Source organism: Pygoscelis adeliae, unplaced genomic scaffold (genome assembly GCF_000699105.1).
Source record: "Pygoscelis adeliae isolate BGI_AS28 unplaced genomic scaffold, ASM69910v1 Scaffold15, whole genome shotgun sequence".
NCBI classification, from domain to species: domain Eukaryota; kingdom Metazoa; phylum Chordata; class Aves; order Sphenisciformes; family Spheniscidae; genus Pygoscelis; species Pygoscelis adeliae.
This window is the reverse complement of record NW_008824988.1, coordinates 4,726,701-4,743,993: the sequence shown is the minus strand read 5'-3', so window position 1 is coordinate 4,743,993 and position 17,293 is coordinate 4,726,701. Positions and strand designations below refer to the sequence as shown.

The window sequence follows — 17,293 nt, the reverse complement described above, 5'->3', positions numbered from 1 at the left end:
CCACTCTTCCCCAAGCCTGTAGCGCTGCATGGGGTTGTTGTGGCCAAAGTGCAGGACCCGGCACTTGGCCTTGTTGAATCTCATGCAGTTGGCCTTGGCCCATCGATCCAGCCTGTCCAGGTCCCTCTGCAGAGCCTTCCTACCCTCGAGCAGATCAACACTGCTGCCCAACTTGGTGTCGTCTGCAAACTTACTGAGGGTGCACTCGATCCCCTCATCCAGATCATTGATAAAGATATTGAACAGACCAGCCCCAAAACTGAGCCCCGGGGAGCACCACTCGTGACCGGCCGCCAACTGGATTGAACTCCATTTACCACAACTCTCTGGGCCCGGCCGTCCAGCCAGTTTTTGACCCAGCGCAGAGTACACCTGTCTAAGCCGTGAGCCGCCAGCTTCTCTAGGAGAATGCTGTGGGAGACAGTGTCAAAGGCCTTACTGAAGTCCAGGTAGACCACATCCACAGCCTTTCCCTTGTCCACTAGGCGGGTCACCTGGTCATAGAAGGAGATCAGGTTGGTCAAGCATGAAATGCTTGAATGGCATGAAAGATTTCTCTCACTTAACCAGTGGCTTGAACTATGGACAGCAGGGACTGGTGATCAGAAACCTAAGAAAAATTGTGTAGTTGTTCTGGGTTTGCTCAAGCTTGGAGGCTGCAGTGGCAAAAGCAGGGTTTGAGTCCCTTGAGCCTCATTGCTCAATAGTAGTAGTATGTTCTAGCAGTGGTTCTCTGATGGTGACTGAGCTTGTAGTATTTGTTATCTGTTGTCAGTCTCTAGAATTTGAGCATGTGTTCTGCTAGTTCAATTTAATCAGCTGCCAGAAAGCTGCACTTTATGCCTTGCTAATGTTGTGCTTCTTTCATGGTTAATCCTGAAGAGTAGCAAAACGCCAAGTGCTCTTCTTTAGTTAACAATGCCACGAAAAAGAATGATGAAGTCTGCAGCAGAGGGGGAAAACAGTTTCCAGACTTTGTGTCATATTGGATTGGGAGAAGTATGTGGCCATTAGGAAAATCAAAGCATGTGCTCCGTTTCAAGGAAGGAAGGGTGGATTTTATCCTTTCTGTAGTATTGTGCTTCATGCAAGGTAATGTCACTGCAACCTTGTACAAACTCTGCTCGAGTCTATTGACTTTTAAGTATGATGGAAGCAGGAGGACAACTCCATGCTTCTTTTCAGGAGAGCTAAGGACTGGGTGTTGCTGATGTCAGGTAATGGAAAAAAGTAACAAAATTATATTGAAGTTGTGCTAAAGGTAATCAGACAGATCTAGTATATTATAATTATTTTGAATTATGAGAATTAATTATATTCTTCATTTTTGAGGGTATGCTTAATTTCTGATGATTTCCAGCCAGAGGTGGGCTTTTTATGAAGGACTTCAGGTCTAATTTGAGAGTAAGCGGATTAATTCTCAAGTGATGTCTTCCATTCCTGTCACATCTGGAAAATAAATTAAGATGTAGATATTAACGGTAGCTGGTTTTCTATAATAAAGGAGAGAGCAGGATTATTAGTGATGTCTGATTTATGACTAGTGTAACTGTTTTTTGGTGGGTGTGTTTTCGTTTTTAAGACCATGACAGTTGAGTTCTTCTTCCATACATTTTACAGTTATATACATTGCAGGTGTGTGGTAATATACAAAGCTTTCAAATGCTGGGCCTGTCATAAGCTTTTCATTGATCATGTTAACATGGGAAGGCAATAATTACTTGGTAAGGCTGCTCAGAGGAAGAGGAAGCTTTCTTAATCCTGTTTGAACATATCTGTTTGAGATGTAGGAATATAAAAGTCTGCAGATGTATCTTACTGATGATGGATGAGCTGGAAAGAATCCAGTTAAATATTCAGTATTAGTACAAATACTTTAAAATAGAGAAATGTCAACATGTTACTGTAAAACCTTTTGTGTTTTTTAATATGAATTCATAGATACATTACTATTTACACTTAGCTGCATATTGTAGAACAACATCTTTTTTACTAGCAAATTGCAAAATATAACCATGTCCTTGCTCTTTTTTCACCCACTGGTTTATAGTGGTCTTCATGTTTTTTCCTACTCATTGTGAAGTGTTCCCTAGTTAGACTTGCACAAACACTAGGAAGTGAGTTAAAATGAAGTAAAAAGTTTAATCATCTGTGTTAGTAAGCTTTTCTATATATTATCACTTAAGTATACAGCTGTCTTGTAATGTGTGCATAAGCATATCCATATTTGTCTTTTTTTTCCCAGTTCTTTGGTGTTTGCTGTGGGGGTTTTTTTGGTGTTTTTTTTTTTTTACTTTCTGGTCTCACACAGACTTTACTGTTGCTAATACTGTAAAAATCTGGTCCTGCCATCATTAAAACCTCAGCAGAGCTCAGGATGATGTTTTGGAAAATTTTTTTTGACATACTGTGTCTGTGTTCAGAAAATTAAACACGGTATTAAAATGTCGTAAGTTGTTTCAGGTTTTGTGGATTAAATTGTACATGCCCTTGCATTTCTCCCTTAGCTTGTATTTTTTCCTGATAACAAAAACAAATTGAGTTTGTGTTGGGAATAGAGAGATAATGAGGGTATTCATAACACTGAACTTTGACCATTGGATGCAGATGCTAGCAATAACCATTGGAGGCCTTTCTCTACTGAATATAGATTGAGCTCAGCTTCTCAATTTGTAGCTAAGATGCATTATAATGATATACATACAGCACGTAAAAGAAATCTTTTTTTTCCTTCATGTCTTCTACATGCATCTTATAAAGGGGAAACACTGAAAGTAGAAGAAAATACTGTGCTATTTAAAAAAAAAAAGTTACGCAAGTGAGTCAGAATTTGTAGTGAATAATTTTGACCCCATAGAAGCAGTTGTGCTTCTTCTTAAATACTTCTGGGGTTCAGATGCTCAGTTTCTTGTCTGTCTTAGGTTCAACAGTGTCTGTGCGTCTCCCTTATAAAGCTGTTACACAGTTAAACAAATTGTACTTCTCAGTTCTGTTTTCTATTTTAATAATAATGCTGCTGTATGGAAAACGTTTTGAAAGACTAAAGTCAATTGTCTAGCATTTAGGAAATGTGAGAATCAATATCACCTGGCAAATTTTATTTCAGCCTTTTTATTCCTGTGTTCTGTAAGGCAGTTTAAGCACTATATATGCAGTTTCCCAAATAACCATAATAGAAACTACAGTCAACATTTTAAAAATTGCTTAAATTTCTTCTTGTAAAATGTGCTTTTGGTTAATGTGGAAGTGTTTTCTCTGTGACACTCGTTCTCTGTGCAGACGCACATGCCTGCTTTGGTGATTGTGGGCATTAACACGTTAATTTATTATCATTATTATTGTATTCTTACCTGCTAGATAATGTGATATGGCTATCATGAATAAGTATAAGTTTATTCTCCCAGATGAATAGAGCTTATGTACTATAAAAAACAAATACTAACTACCATGTGAAAATTCCTGTGCTTGCTTGCTTTCTATCGTTTATTTACAAATTTGAATTCTCAAGGGTAATGGGGCACTACAGGCTAAGGGTAGGGTCTTGGGGCAGGCAATGTTCATTATGTTTCCATCGTACTCTGTAAACTGCAACCCAATTCAGTTCTTCTCTTGAAATACTAGCAGAGAGAGACTACTGAATAACAATCCTTTAACTCACCATTGCTCACCATCCCCTTACCACCTTTTTAAAAAAAATTCTTCATATGCATCAGTGCTGGAAATTACACAAAGGCGAGACCAAACCTATTCAGTTTCCCTTCATAATCAAGTTGGAGTAATATCTCTGTTCCTATGTGAAAGGTAATAATTAGAATAATGAGGTGCTTAATTTCTCAGCAGAAGCCTTTTTGCATTAACCTCTCAATTTCACAAGCATAAATGTGAATTTTTGAAATTTTACTTCTCAAAATGCTGTTATCCAAGAATATGAATTCTCTCCTTGTTTCGGTATGGAGTTTTTGTTCTTCCCTCATCAACATCTGTCATCATTGCTCCAAGCTAAATGGATGGTAAAGTAACAAGGAAGATTATTCTTCTTTGATTACCCAATTTGTCTTAATTATAAGCTTCTAAAACATGTGCAGCTAAACAAATGAGCAGGAAAATGTTTAGAACTGGTATTAAAAGCAGCTGAAATTCCTTCAGCTGTGAACTTGACTGACGTGTATGTTTTTTAATAAAGTTCAGGTCTGAGTTCGCATATAGGTGGTTAAAGAAATGAGGCACTTGTGTGCCAATCACACTGAAATGGCAGTTTAAATCTGTAATACTGTAATACTTGGGTGACATGTACTAAAACATTTTGAGAAGGTCAGTATGAAGCAAGCAGCCAGCTGTTGGGTTTATCATAGATAAACTCCTACAGAGTGCAGCAGCATTTAATACACTAGTGGAGCATGAAAAAACTGTGCAAATAAAATTGAGAAGCAGCTGCTTGTAGAAGATGTGTATCTTTATATTAAACTTTGAACGGTACATTTAGGAGGCTGTATTAAAACTTACTATCAAAAATCTCCAACCAGAACCTTGGATTTTTGTTAAGAATAGTAATTGTGGAGATGTGTAACTTCTCTTTATACAAATTTGTTTATATAGAACACATCTTAAATCAATGGAAGGGCAGAGAAAATAAGCCCTGCAGAATTCAGATGGTTTTTATTTACAAACAAGCAGTCTCTTTATCTCAAGGTTACAGGTCTCATTCTGCATGTGGTATTTTGCTTTTTAAAAAAAATTATTTTGATTCCTTTTGAAAATGAGTATGCTCATTTACATGAGGTATTTATTTTAGTAAATGCTTAATGTATACTCAAACACACATTTATGCACACACATACACTTTTTTTTGGAGAAGAATATTTCATAAATGTATGGTAGTGATTTAGGCCAAACTATAGCCAGTGCTGGATACAGCGTGGAAGGACAGAGATGGTACCAGGTGCTCCATTGCTCCCCCACAGGAATATCTTGTGCCTCCATTGCTTTTGTGGGGAGGCAGACAGAAGATGCAGTTTTTATATAGTAATGAGAAGAATCTTATTTTTTGCATATAACATTGTATTAAGTTAGGAGATTGTGCTGGCATGCTGGAATGTTTATACTGTAATAAAAACAGTGATGAGCTTTACTCCCTATCTGAGCAGCAAGAAGTTTGGCAGAACACTTGAATATCTCAGCTTGTTCTCTGGCAGTTAGCATGCTGTCATATTTATACTATGTTATTTAAAGACAAGGTTGTAACTCATCTTTAAATTTTCTTTGAGTCTTCCAGTAGTTACAGTGCTGTGACCAAACCATAAAGACAAAGAAATGCAGTTGTTGCAAGTAAATGTGTATTTAGGTTATACATTCTTCTCATTGTTTCAAGTTTTCATGTTTTAAAGGGAATTTACCACTTAGCATCTCAAACCTGAATGATTTAACAGTAGGGTAAAAACTTGTTTTCAAATACACAAGTGAAAAGAGTCTGTGAGATAGGACGCTATGGATCAGTCAGTATTGTGACTTATGTTAGATTTACTAAGAAATTTCTTGTAGAGTGAGGTGAGTTAATGGCTTCTAAGTAGTTTCTTACTGTTACCGGGATTTTTCTGTTATCCGGTTATCACAGACTGTTTTTGGGGAAAATGCTAAATAAACAGTCTGTCCACCAATTTTGTACATTGCAAGATCATTGTTTTCTTTTGAAAATATACATGTATATTTGAGCTTGCTACTGAACCTTTCATATCTTGCTTTTTTGGAATTTCTGTTTGTGTATATGAGTTGTATATAACTAACATGAAACCTAATAATTCTGAATATGATAAATTCCAGCGTTGCAGGTCTAAAGACCACCAATGAGAAACACGCTGATTTGGGAAACATGGAAAATCAGGGTTACATGTAGCTCCTTATTAGTATAACCATCAGCTTCAGTATTTCTCTCATCTGTAGACAGCCAGTTAATAACAGGTTAATAAACATGCTGTTTAAGTGCAGCTAAAACCAGGTTCTTACTGCTCTGGTCCAACTGATTTTTTTTTTTTTTTTTTTATATTGACACATGAAACAAAGAAGAGGGAGAATAGGCTAAACAGTGGTAGAAGATTGGAAAAAAAACAAAAACACAGCAGCATGGATGTGGATGCAGATTTAAGTAGGTAGTAACAGGTCTGTGCTGAACCCCTGGTATTCAGGGAGATTGGAAAATTGCAGTATGTGGGTAATGAAAGAGCCAAGGGAAGAAGTGTTTCTGGCAGCATCATGAGTCGTCTTGAATGCAGGGAGTAGATTCTATGATTCTATCAGAATAGAACAGAAGTTTGCCTTCACTAGTGATATATTTACTGTTAAACATTAATGACTGGGAAGATCATAAAGTGCTGAATTAGCGTACGTGCTAAGGGTCGAACATAGGATATTTCAGCTCCGTTACGTCCAAAGCCTCTAGTTGTATCCCATGTCATCTGGGAGCTCGTCGGTTGAAAGTGGTAGCTACACATCTCGGCAATTGTAAGGCTGTTTTCTTGAATATTTTAAGATAACAGAAAGTAGCAATCTTGACTTTCTGTCTATGACAGTTTGCTCCCACCTAGTGACTTAGCAAGGGGTAGAAAATAGTTTCTGGAATTTTGCTAAAACAGAAAGATTTTTTTGGGAGAAACACTTTGTTTTTTGGAGTAGTTTGTCTCAGTTGACTTGAATTGTGCATGCTGTGTAGAACAGATTTTGAGTTTGTCACTAACTGATGGTTTGTGACAATGAGAGTTGGATCTTTTAGAAAGTGTTCATTATGTAAGAAGAAAATTGTCTTCTGCTGCAAGGCTGTCTGTCTTTTGGTAACTGAGAGTTTCAGGAGATTATGAAGATGTCTGTCAAAGGCAGACTTGAGGCTGAAGCTGTTACCATTGTGTTGTATTTAATTACTGGACACTAAGGTCCAGATTCATGCTGTCGCATTTTATGCCCCTCAGGGCTGAAGATTTAGACCTATTACCCTCCAGTTTGTTTATGGCCAGTGAAGAAGAGTACAGCTAAGTAACAGTCTGTTCATCTGAGTTTCAGATAGGCATTTCTGTAATACAACTCAGGTATGTTTATAAATGAATGCAGCTCCTACCCGTGTTGCTTAAAACTAGTTAGTTTTGGTGATACTAACAGGTATAACTGTAACAATGCAAAGTCTGACTGATGCTGTGTCATAGGTACTTCATAACTATATGCCTAGACCTCAGTGTTGCTGTGACTACCTGTATAATTCTGTTCCTCCCCTTCCCACCCCTGCCCCATCATGAAAGTATCTGTCTGCCTTAGCTTTATAAGTAATATCAAACTCTTCATGTGCGTTTCACGTTGCATAAAAAGCAGTGTGGAGCACCAAGTAAGAGCCATCAGAAGAGAAGGGTGATGGTAGCCCAGCCCTTGATCCAGACAGGCAGAGCAATCCCAGTGGCTTTGAAAAGCCTTACTCTATAGTTCAGCGTGTGAGCTGCTGAACTCCAAATACGCATTCTCTGCCGGCTTCTAATGTACTTTCCTTCAAACACATTTCTAGCATCTGTAACATTTACAAGGCACTTTGAAATCTGCAAATGGTGAGTATAATATAGCAACAAAATGTTGATAGCAGTAACCTAATTTTATCTGCTCTTTTAGGTGGGTCCACATTGTTTGTGCCCTCTATGTTCCAGGAGTGGCATTTGGAGATATTGACAAACTGCGGCCAGTAACGCTTACAGAAATGAATTATTCAAAGTATGGTGCCAAGGTAAGTTTAGAAGAGACGTACTGCCAACGAGTAGCTTTATTTTACATTTTTACATATAATAGAGTAACATATATCTTCCCAATTTTCTTCTTTATAGCAATTGCAGTGAGGTTCAGGACTAAAAATGAGATGAAGTTTGTTCATGGTTGTGACGCCATTGCTCTTCCCTCCCTCTTTCTTTCGATTTTCCTTACCACTATTATCCATAATTTCTGTCTTTGTTTTCCCCCTAACTTCCCTTATTTTTTATGCAGGTGCTAATTGCTTTCTTGTAAAGTCAGTTAGTGGCAGATTGCCCAAATGTGGATGGAAAGTGAAGAGGATTTATGGGATGCGAAATGGAGAAATGGAAGGTTAGGTTGATTAAGAAAGTGACAGATGTACATTCAGTAAGAATTACTTTAGAGTCTATATAATTATAAGCTAGAATGCATACAAAAAGGTTGCTGCAAAGCAGTATTTGAAAAAACCCGCAAGATGGGGTCCTCAACTTGAACAGAAAAATGGCTCTAAAATGGAAATGGTTTTACATGTAAATGTTTTCAATCCAGATCAAAAGTGATCACGCACAAACCATACAGAAAACCATTGCAATGGGCAGAGGACAGCACTCGGTAATTTGCTAAATACTGTTTCTGTATGGGGACAGTGTGGAGAAGCCATATCTATCAGGCCAATGTGAGGGAACGTGGTTGTACTCCTGCTCTAATGCTTCATTTGTGCATAGTCAATTTCATTTTTCTGGAATGTCAATTTGTCAAGTTGAATACTAAATGAAAATACATAGTACATTTTAAAAAATACATATACTATACAAAATAAATTAAAACACTTTGGATTGCCCATGTGCAACATACCTGTAAGAGGAGCATGTTCAGCATGGACCTGCAGAGGCATTTAGCATTATTTAGAAATGTTTGTGTTAAAAAAAAAAAAGTCAGAGCAAGCTCCCAAAACCCTACAAACTGTTGTTGCAATGAATCATGAAGCATTTTTTTTTTTTTTTTTTATTAACATGAGTGATGTATAGAAGTAAGGTGAAAGTGAACTGCACAGATGTGAGGACTCATTACTCTCTCAGAGCTGTAAACAAATGTTGTTTGCTGTATCAAGTGTGGAAGTGACAGCTTACTCAGCTAAATTTCCCTCTGCAAAACCAGCTTAATATAATATTCTTTTTCACTTCATTTCTTATCTGTTACGTGTTGCTGTTGCACAGCCAAAGGGTGCCCTTTTGGCATAGCGTATGCAGTGTTTTGAGATTCTTCAATCACCAAGTTTTCTTTGCTGTTCCTTTCGGTTGTTGTTTAACTTTCTGCATGGAGATATTTTCTGTAGGTGATGCACAGCTTTGCTCTGTATTCAGTGTGAGAGATTAAGAAATGCACACCTGTATAATTTTGGATCATCTTTATGCACTGGATAGCCTGTGTTCCTATTTGCTTGTTCCTGCTTATGTGCTCATGACTCTAGTTTGCTGGCACAGCTGTTTGGTATGAATTTGTGGTGAAACAGACTGAGGAATTGATCTGGCTGAAAAATAAGTGTGGTTTTTTTTTTCCAGGTCACATTAGGGGATGACAGTTTGCTGTGTTGCAAATGGCTGTGCCTAAAATGCACGTGGCTGAAGCCCTAGTGCGGTGTTTAAGTCAATCGCAACCTTTACTGATATTTAAGATTCTTGAGTATTTCTGCATTGTCACACACTTGCTCCTTAGTTGTTGCTTATCAAAGGACATCTATGTAATTATCTATGGTTTTCAGTCATCCAGAGCACTGCTCTTTTTTTTTTGTTGTTTGTCCTCTGAACTTCTTGAACAATTGAACACTTGCTGAGCAGTAATGTTCTATGATACTATACTTATATAAGTAATTGTGCATGAATTGCTTGGGTGATATTTAGTTGTTGCTCTGAAGGGAAATACAAGACACGGAAGTTGATATACAAATTCATCCAACATTCTGTTTAGGTTGTTTAAGCCCTTTTCCATTGCTAGTTGAAAATGAAGTCAACAGTGGGGGTTGGGAAGGGGTGAAGTTTTAAGTAGTGTCAATTGTCAGCAGCATACTTGGTTTCTGTACCACACAGGAGTAAACCTACCTATTTGCTTTTTATATGTAAGATGTAAATTATCAAATATTAGGCAAAACACACCTGAAATATTTACTGTGGCATTTTCCACTCTTCTTTATAAAGGAATGCAGTTTTTGCGAAGATCCTCGTTTTGCCAGAACTGGTGTATGCATTAGTTGTGATGCTGGGATGTGCAGAGCTTATTTCCATGTGACCTGTGCTCAGAAGGAAGGCCTCCTCTCAGAAGCAGCAGCAGAAGAGGTAGCTATGGAAAGGATAGAATAAAAGAGTTGTATCGAAAGCTTATGAAGGTGACCTGAAATTGTGCCTTTTTTGCTCACTAACCCTGAGCAAGGTTTTTGTAAATCAGTAGCAAGTCATAGGCCCCGAGTAAAGGGACTGTCCAGGGAGCGCTCTTTGTTCACCAAATTGTCTGACTCTGAGCACCTTTTGAAACGGCCAGGAAAAAGGGATAGAGAATGTTAACACAGAAGTTGCCTTAATAGACTATCAGTCAATACAGACATAAATTCTAACTCTAATTCTTGAACCTCACCTAGGTTGACATACTTACCTAGCTGTTTATGTAGTGTAGTAATCTCTGTTTCATACCAAATGGGACTGTCTTGAGAAATTAACTACATTTCTAATGCCATTTTTGCATACATGTTTTCCAGTATTTTCTTCAAATTGCAGTACAGGTATATGACTTCCTTGTGGTAACATTAACCTTAGGAATCGGAATGAAAAGCAAACATTTATAACCTACTGGTAACTTTTTAATATCTGTTCTTACCAGTTTTCTTCCTGTAATATGATTAAAGCAATTTAGATTTGAAGCTCCTACTTCTGAATTAATTTTTACAGTATAAGTACTTTTTGGTTGCCAAATTTCATCTTGATACGTATAATTTGGATTAAGCATGTCATGTTCATAGCTGCACAATTTAACTTCTTACTGCTTTAGGAAGTACCACAGGTAACACACAAACAAGCATTACTTGCACTATTGATACTGACACTTCTGTTTCTGTAAACAGCAGGCCGCTAAGTAATTCTTAAAGGAATCATGAAATACTTTCTTCTGTGAGATTGATAAATAGGAAGATAGTACAATTACCTTGTTGTTGTCCCTAATAAATTATGTGTAATGTTGATTCTTCAAACACTCTGTGTGAATTTCTTCTAGGCATATGCATTTGCTTGCCTTTCCACCTTAAAAGTTTGTTACATGTTTTCTGTAACCAAAATATTTTTAACCAAGGCCTCAGAGTCTAATTTTAGGGTGCTGCTAATTTTTGGAATTTAAGTTGTCTCACACTCTGAAAATCTAAATCAAAATAAAACACGTTTGTAAGGAAAGCCTGCGTAGATTTTATTGGTCTGTGTTTTATAGGTGGAGTAAAGGAAAATTTGATAGGCGAATTATTGATTAATATTTTTATTACTTTATGAAGGAAGACTGCTTTAAATTCTTTGTAGTCTGTAGATTCATGATGATGTTTCTACACTTTTGAAAATATACTGGCAATGAAATATACTTCTCAAACCGTATCTCCTCATGGCTCAGATATTTGTAGTCTGCTTGCAAGGTTTGCAAGTGCTGAAAGTTGCTATAAACTTACAGCCATGATAATGTGCAGATCTGATGGAGCAAAGAATGAAAAATGGAAAAAAAAAATCATCTGAGATATGATAAATCACGTGGGGGTATAGCCACCAAAAACATTTGGAAAATCATTTGAGAAAACCAAATGTATTGCCTTTTGTATTATTCAGAATTGTTGATCCCTTGTAGGATATAATGCAAAAGATGACACAGTGAAGCAAGAGGAAGTTAACAATACATGTTATATGTTAAATGGATTTGTACTTAGCAATTTCTTCTGCTATTTCTTCTGGGAATGAGAAAATAGAAATTGAACAATAGAGAGTTAAATAGTTAATGCATTTAAAAATGCTTAGGGTCACGCAATGAAAAAAGTGAAAAAACACTTTATATGGTAAATAACATCAACATGACAAAATTGATTTAGAAACATACATATTAGTTGTTTTTAAAAACATGTCTATTTGAACATGTGAACCGATTGCCAGAATGTTTGTGCTGTTCAGAGCCTTTTGGCCTTGTATGTCTTACTTTATTTTCGTTCCTTTCCCTTTGTTTTCTCTGAAACAGGATATAGCTGACCCTTTTTTTGCTTATTGTAAACAGCATGCAGACAGGTTAGACAGAAAATGGAAGCGGAAGAACTACTTGGCATTACAATCTTACTGTAAAATGTCCTTGCAGGAAAGAGAAAAACAGCTCTCGCCAGAAGCTCAGGTATTGTATTCATGACACAAATGCATCTGTATTAATCATCCATGTTAAACAAGAATGAATGAAGAGGATGGGAAATTGTTATTATAGTAGGAAATGAAATGTGAACTATATTGATAGCGCATGGTCATTTAAAGCAGTGAATTATTTGTAGGTTTTGGTCTCTAAGCACAATTCTTGATAAACTAATTATGAAATAGGGATATATATGCTTGTCTGAATTGAAAAATCTTACTGTGTTTGTTTTTGTGGCAAAAAGATGGTAATTACATTTTCATTGTAATTCATAGATTTTGTTTAACGTTTTCTTCAAGATTCTTAACTAAAAAAGATAGCCAGACAAGGAAATAGGTATATTTCTACATTCAAGTTCAGTAAAAATCCACTTTTTTCCCTTAGTAATATCTTGAACTTGGCAGAAGAGTTTAGCTTGCCTAAAGTTTTATCTTCTTAGATCCTTTTTCACTTTTTGTAGGCCTAAGTAGAATTCTGTGTGCTGGGTTTTTTCATAGTAAAGATTTCCTAGAAAAAAACTGAGTCTGTGCTGCTGTCTGGGAGTTGTCTGAAAATCTTAGGCAAAGTCTGTATCCCTGTCTAGTAGCAGATTCATGTAAAATTACTAGTTACTGCATAAGCTCATCCGAGAAACGTCCTGTTGATATAAAGTTTTCAATCCTTCTGAGGGAATCTGTGTACTTTGATATGTTTTAATGTGTGTACTTTATTGTTTTTTCTGATTCTAAGGAATTTATAGTATACTCTGCTTTCACTGCTTAGACTGAACTGCATTCTTTGGAAAAATCATACCTATGTAGAAAAGTAGCTCATCTGAATGAATCCTGCCTAATTTGTTGCAGAAAGTAGCAGATGCTGTAAATAACGGAAGGCAGTTATGGGAGAGAAATAACTGCTTTTTTTTCTGAAGGGAGGACTGTAGTGTAATGATCAGAAAATAAATCTTCATATCATCAAACTTTTTATTTAAGAAAATCATACTTTTCTAGTTCTTCAGAGGTCTTTGAATAGGAGAAGAGAATATTAATTTAAAATGACCTGTGCATTTGAGAATGAATATGAGCAAACTCTATCCTGGAAGAATTTTGAATAAAATATTTCTATTCGGTATGTATTGAGCTTCGTGTAGCTTGATTTAAAACTGGTTACATAATTATTCTGAATACACTCAGCTCTCAATTATGTGAAATGCACCTATGTAGTGGAGAAATCACAATAATATGAATACTACCCAGCATAATGGTAAGTAGTAGCTGTGCAAAATGAGTTTGGGTCCAACAGGGCTTATTAGTTCTGTTTTCAGGCATTTGTTATGTGGTACTGATAATGCTGGTAAGTTCCCAGCATCTCCCTCTCTTCCTCCTCTTTCCGCCAAACCAAGACCCTGCAGATTTTTAAATCTAAATTGTTTGGATGAAACGTTTAAAAACTGAAAGAATGAATGCTGACAACTGCAGGTGGAGTTATTTGACATGGTGTCATAGGCATCTTGATCCAAATTTGATAACTTGCATACATGTTGTAAAACCACTTGATTTCACTATTGATGGCTCTGGTGTTGTACGAGTTTGCATTAGTATTGTGTGTGTGTGCCTGAGTTTACATGGATGGAAACAGATTGGATGCTTGAAAAATACATTTCCATGTCCAGTTGTATGTATTGGGTTTTATGAAGTAATTGTTTGAGTGGTTTCTGTGCCTTTTTAGAAATGCAGAGCTGTAAGGGGTACTTAATAGATACTAGAAATGTCAGACTGGGGAGTTGACACAAAGTACATATAAATTCATCCCTTACCTTACCATATGTTGTCTGCATGAGGAAGTTAAAATCCCACCAGTAAATTCAACCATCTTTGTTAAACCAGGATTTTGTCTGAGAAATACGAATCTTGGGACAGCTTAGTCTGGGAAAAAAGATTAAGAAGTAAATATATATATATCTAGTGTGTGTGTATATATGTATGTACATACAAAAGCTTACTTCCAGGGGAGTTTGTAGGCTTAAGTAAGATTTACAAACATTGAGCTAACATAAGTAAGTATGCAGCTGTACAAATAATTTATCTGGTATTGTGAAAGTGAATTTTTGAGGCACTTTTGAAGGAGAAAAAAATGGATATTTCGTGCTTTGTAGCCCAGGCAGGAATAACTGAGCCAATGGTCTGGCAAGTCTGTGGCCCAAGAAAGTAAATCCCTCTAAAGAATATAATATATAAAGCTGTCTAGGACTGTTATGGATTGTTGGAAGATGTTCTACATTGAAATACTTTTTTTTAATATCAATAAAGGAAATGTACATTCCTTGAGTAAAGCGTATACTTGAAAATTGCTTAAATCCAAGTAACTTGAGTTCAGGATTCCATTTAGCCTTTAGTCATTTTAATCTGTCATCTATTTCTGGAATAAAGCTCTGGGTATACAGTTGTATGACATCTTAAATGACCCCAAGAGTTTCAGAACTGAGCATGTAATCAGTAAAGAAGTGTCTTAGCTGAGGAAGCTATAAACCATCCTTGGTCCTTCCAGTGGAGAATAAAACGAGGCGGTGGCTTTAGGTGGATCTGTTGTTTGCTGCTGTGGGTCCACGAAAAATGTCCTTAGGGTCAGAGCTGGCCTGCAAGCCACATTTGCCGTGTTTCTTTGTCATTAATGTTCAAGATCTAGTGAGGTAAGGTGTGTTAAACTATCTGTAATGTTACCTTCAGCGATGCTATTTGTAATCAGAGATGTTCCTTAACCATAGTGTGTATATGCATGCACACTTTTTTGCTTTTGTCTCAGGAGTATCTCATACCATATGGTGGGGCAGTTGGATTAGTTTAGTTTCTTCTTTCTGCAGGCAAGTAAACAACTTCTAACTGATAGTCAGCTGGAGTTTTGCCTCTGAAGGTTTGTATGTTGATGTCATTTTCTGCTAGAATTGCCACTACATAGAATTCCCGCAAGACAGTGTTTTCCAACTGGCAATAACAACTTGATCTTCTGGGGTTGATCTCCCAGACAGTCACAAATATACAGATGTCATCAACAATATATATTGTGAGATTCTCTTGCCTACTTCACTTCTGTTTGGGTTGTGTTTTTGGCACATTATAATCAACTAGTTTAACATTTATAAGGAGATAATGGCATTGAGAAGGGATGTCAAATATGGCGAAAATGCTATTCATCAACTTTTATTGCTCATGTAGATACCAATTTAAAGTGTATCTAAATGTATTTTTTATAGGTCAGCTCAAGGCTTTTCCCAGTAGTGAGTTTTCACAGTCCCATCAAATTATCATTATTAGAAGGGATTGTCTGAAAGCCAGCAATAATTTGTGTTACTTTCATTGGTGGGGAAACCTCCTCAAGAAACCTGTGAATATCTCCAAAACCTAGTGAAAGGATAATGTTATTTGTGTATGTGTTTTGAAGTAAAATCAAATGTCTATATCAGTGGCTGTTTCTTGAGTCATAGAGTTCCGAAATGAAAATAGCGTTGATTAGATCATGCAGCTTTTAAAATACAAATAAATTGTGGATGTGTTCCAAAAGACTATAACTCAAAACCAGTTTTGAATTGTTCCCTTACACTTTTAATTTATGGAATTCTTTATTGCAGGCTCGAATCAATGCCAGGCTACAGCAGTATCGTGCCAAGGCGGAGCTGGCCCGCACCACCAGACCTCAGGCCTGGGTTCCCCGGGAGAAGCTACCACGACCACTTACTAGCAGTGCTTCAGCCATACGTAAGCTTATGCGCAAAGCTGAGTTAATGGGAATTAGTACAGACATTTTTCCAGTGGATACTTCAGATACTAGTTCCAGTGTTGATGGAAGAAGAAAACATAAACAGCCAGCTCTCACTGCTGATTTTGTGAATTATTACCTTGGTAAGAATGAAAATTGCATATTTTTCTCAATGAAAAATTATTGCTTTGCTGTACCTGTACTGTGCTGATTCATTGGCTTTTTTATTTTACTTGTATTTCTTTGTTATTAATAGATAAATATGACTTATGACTTCATTTTAGATCAGGTATATTTATTATTGCTTGCTATCTGTATTTACACAGAAAGTTAGTGATTTTTTTAAAAAAGACATTTCGGAGAAGAAGAAAATCTTTCAAATATAAACAGGAGGCAGTGTCTTTGCTAAGAAGGGAGTGGAAGCTTCGGTACCTTTGGTGTCATTTTTTTTCTTATGTTTTCCTCCCTTTCTGTGTGGAATGGCGTGGTTTTGTCTTTGGTACTGTTTGCTAGGTGTCTGATCAAAGCTCACCATCTAAATAACTATACTAGTTTTGCAGCAGAAAGTAAATGTTATGACTGTTCATTCTACTCAGTCTGTATAATAAACCTATAGGCTATAGTTTTGTGGTTTTGTGTTGTCAGGGTTTCATGCTTTTCATTGCTTCACTTTTTTCAGTGCATAAAACTTGAAAATATAGCCAAGGATAGGAAATAATGCAGTTTTCTTTTAAATAGAGAGAAATATGCGCATGATTCAAATCCAGGAGAATATGGCTGAACAGAAGAATATCAAGGACAAATTAGAAAATGAGCAAGAAAAGCTTCATGTGGAGTATAATAAGGTGAAGAAAAAGGGATAATAAACCATTGTACTGTTTTAGTATTGCTGCTGTTAACTTTGATAGCATTTTGCTTTCCAAACTAAATGACTTAGAAAGAAATATACAAACCATTCTTTCTTTAAGAGAAATACTTACAAATATATCTCTTCTTTTAAAAATATTCTGTGGTCCACCCCCCCCCACAAGCAAATCAACTTCTAAAATGTCATATGTTGGCTGGGCACAAGTTCTTTAACTTGACCCCACTGAGAGCTCCAGTAACAAATTGCACATGGACAGACAGGTCCCTTTCATGAGTGAACTATGTCTTAAGGCCCTTCTTTTTTTCATTCTTTGTATGCATTTCATTTGAGATTTTGAGACAACAGAGTTCAACTCCTCTCTCTCTCTCTGTTTTTTTGTTTTGTTTTGCTTGTGTGTAGTTCTAGGGTTTTTTTGAACCTGCGTGGTTCTTTGCTTAGAACCCTACTTGATAATTGGGAATTTAGGATTGTCAGTGTGTTATTTATTTATTTATTTATGTCAACTCCAACTCCCGTTGTGTTCAACCTAGA

At 36.6% G+C, this 17,293-nt stretch overlaps 1 protein-coding gene across 1 annotated transcript in view; it reads left to right on the top strand.

The window, feature by feature from the left end:
- PHF14 (PHD finger protein 14) overlaps positions 1-17,293 on the top strand; it is a 180,426-nt gene that overhangs the window by 39,255 nt on the left and 123,878 nt on the right. Inside the window, 5 exon segments of the mRNA XM_009326125.1 lie at positions 7,639-7,750; positions 9,948-10,085; positions 12,004-12,150; positions 15,767-16,037; positions 16,633-16,739. Coding sequence (XP_009324400.1) covers positions 7,639-7,750; positions 9,948-10,085; positions 12,004-12,150; positions 15,767-16,037; positions 16,633-16,739 — 775 coding nt within the window.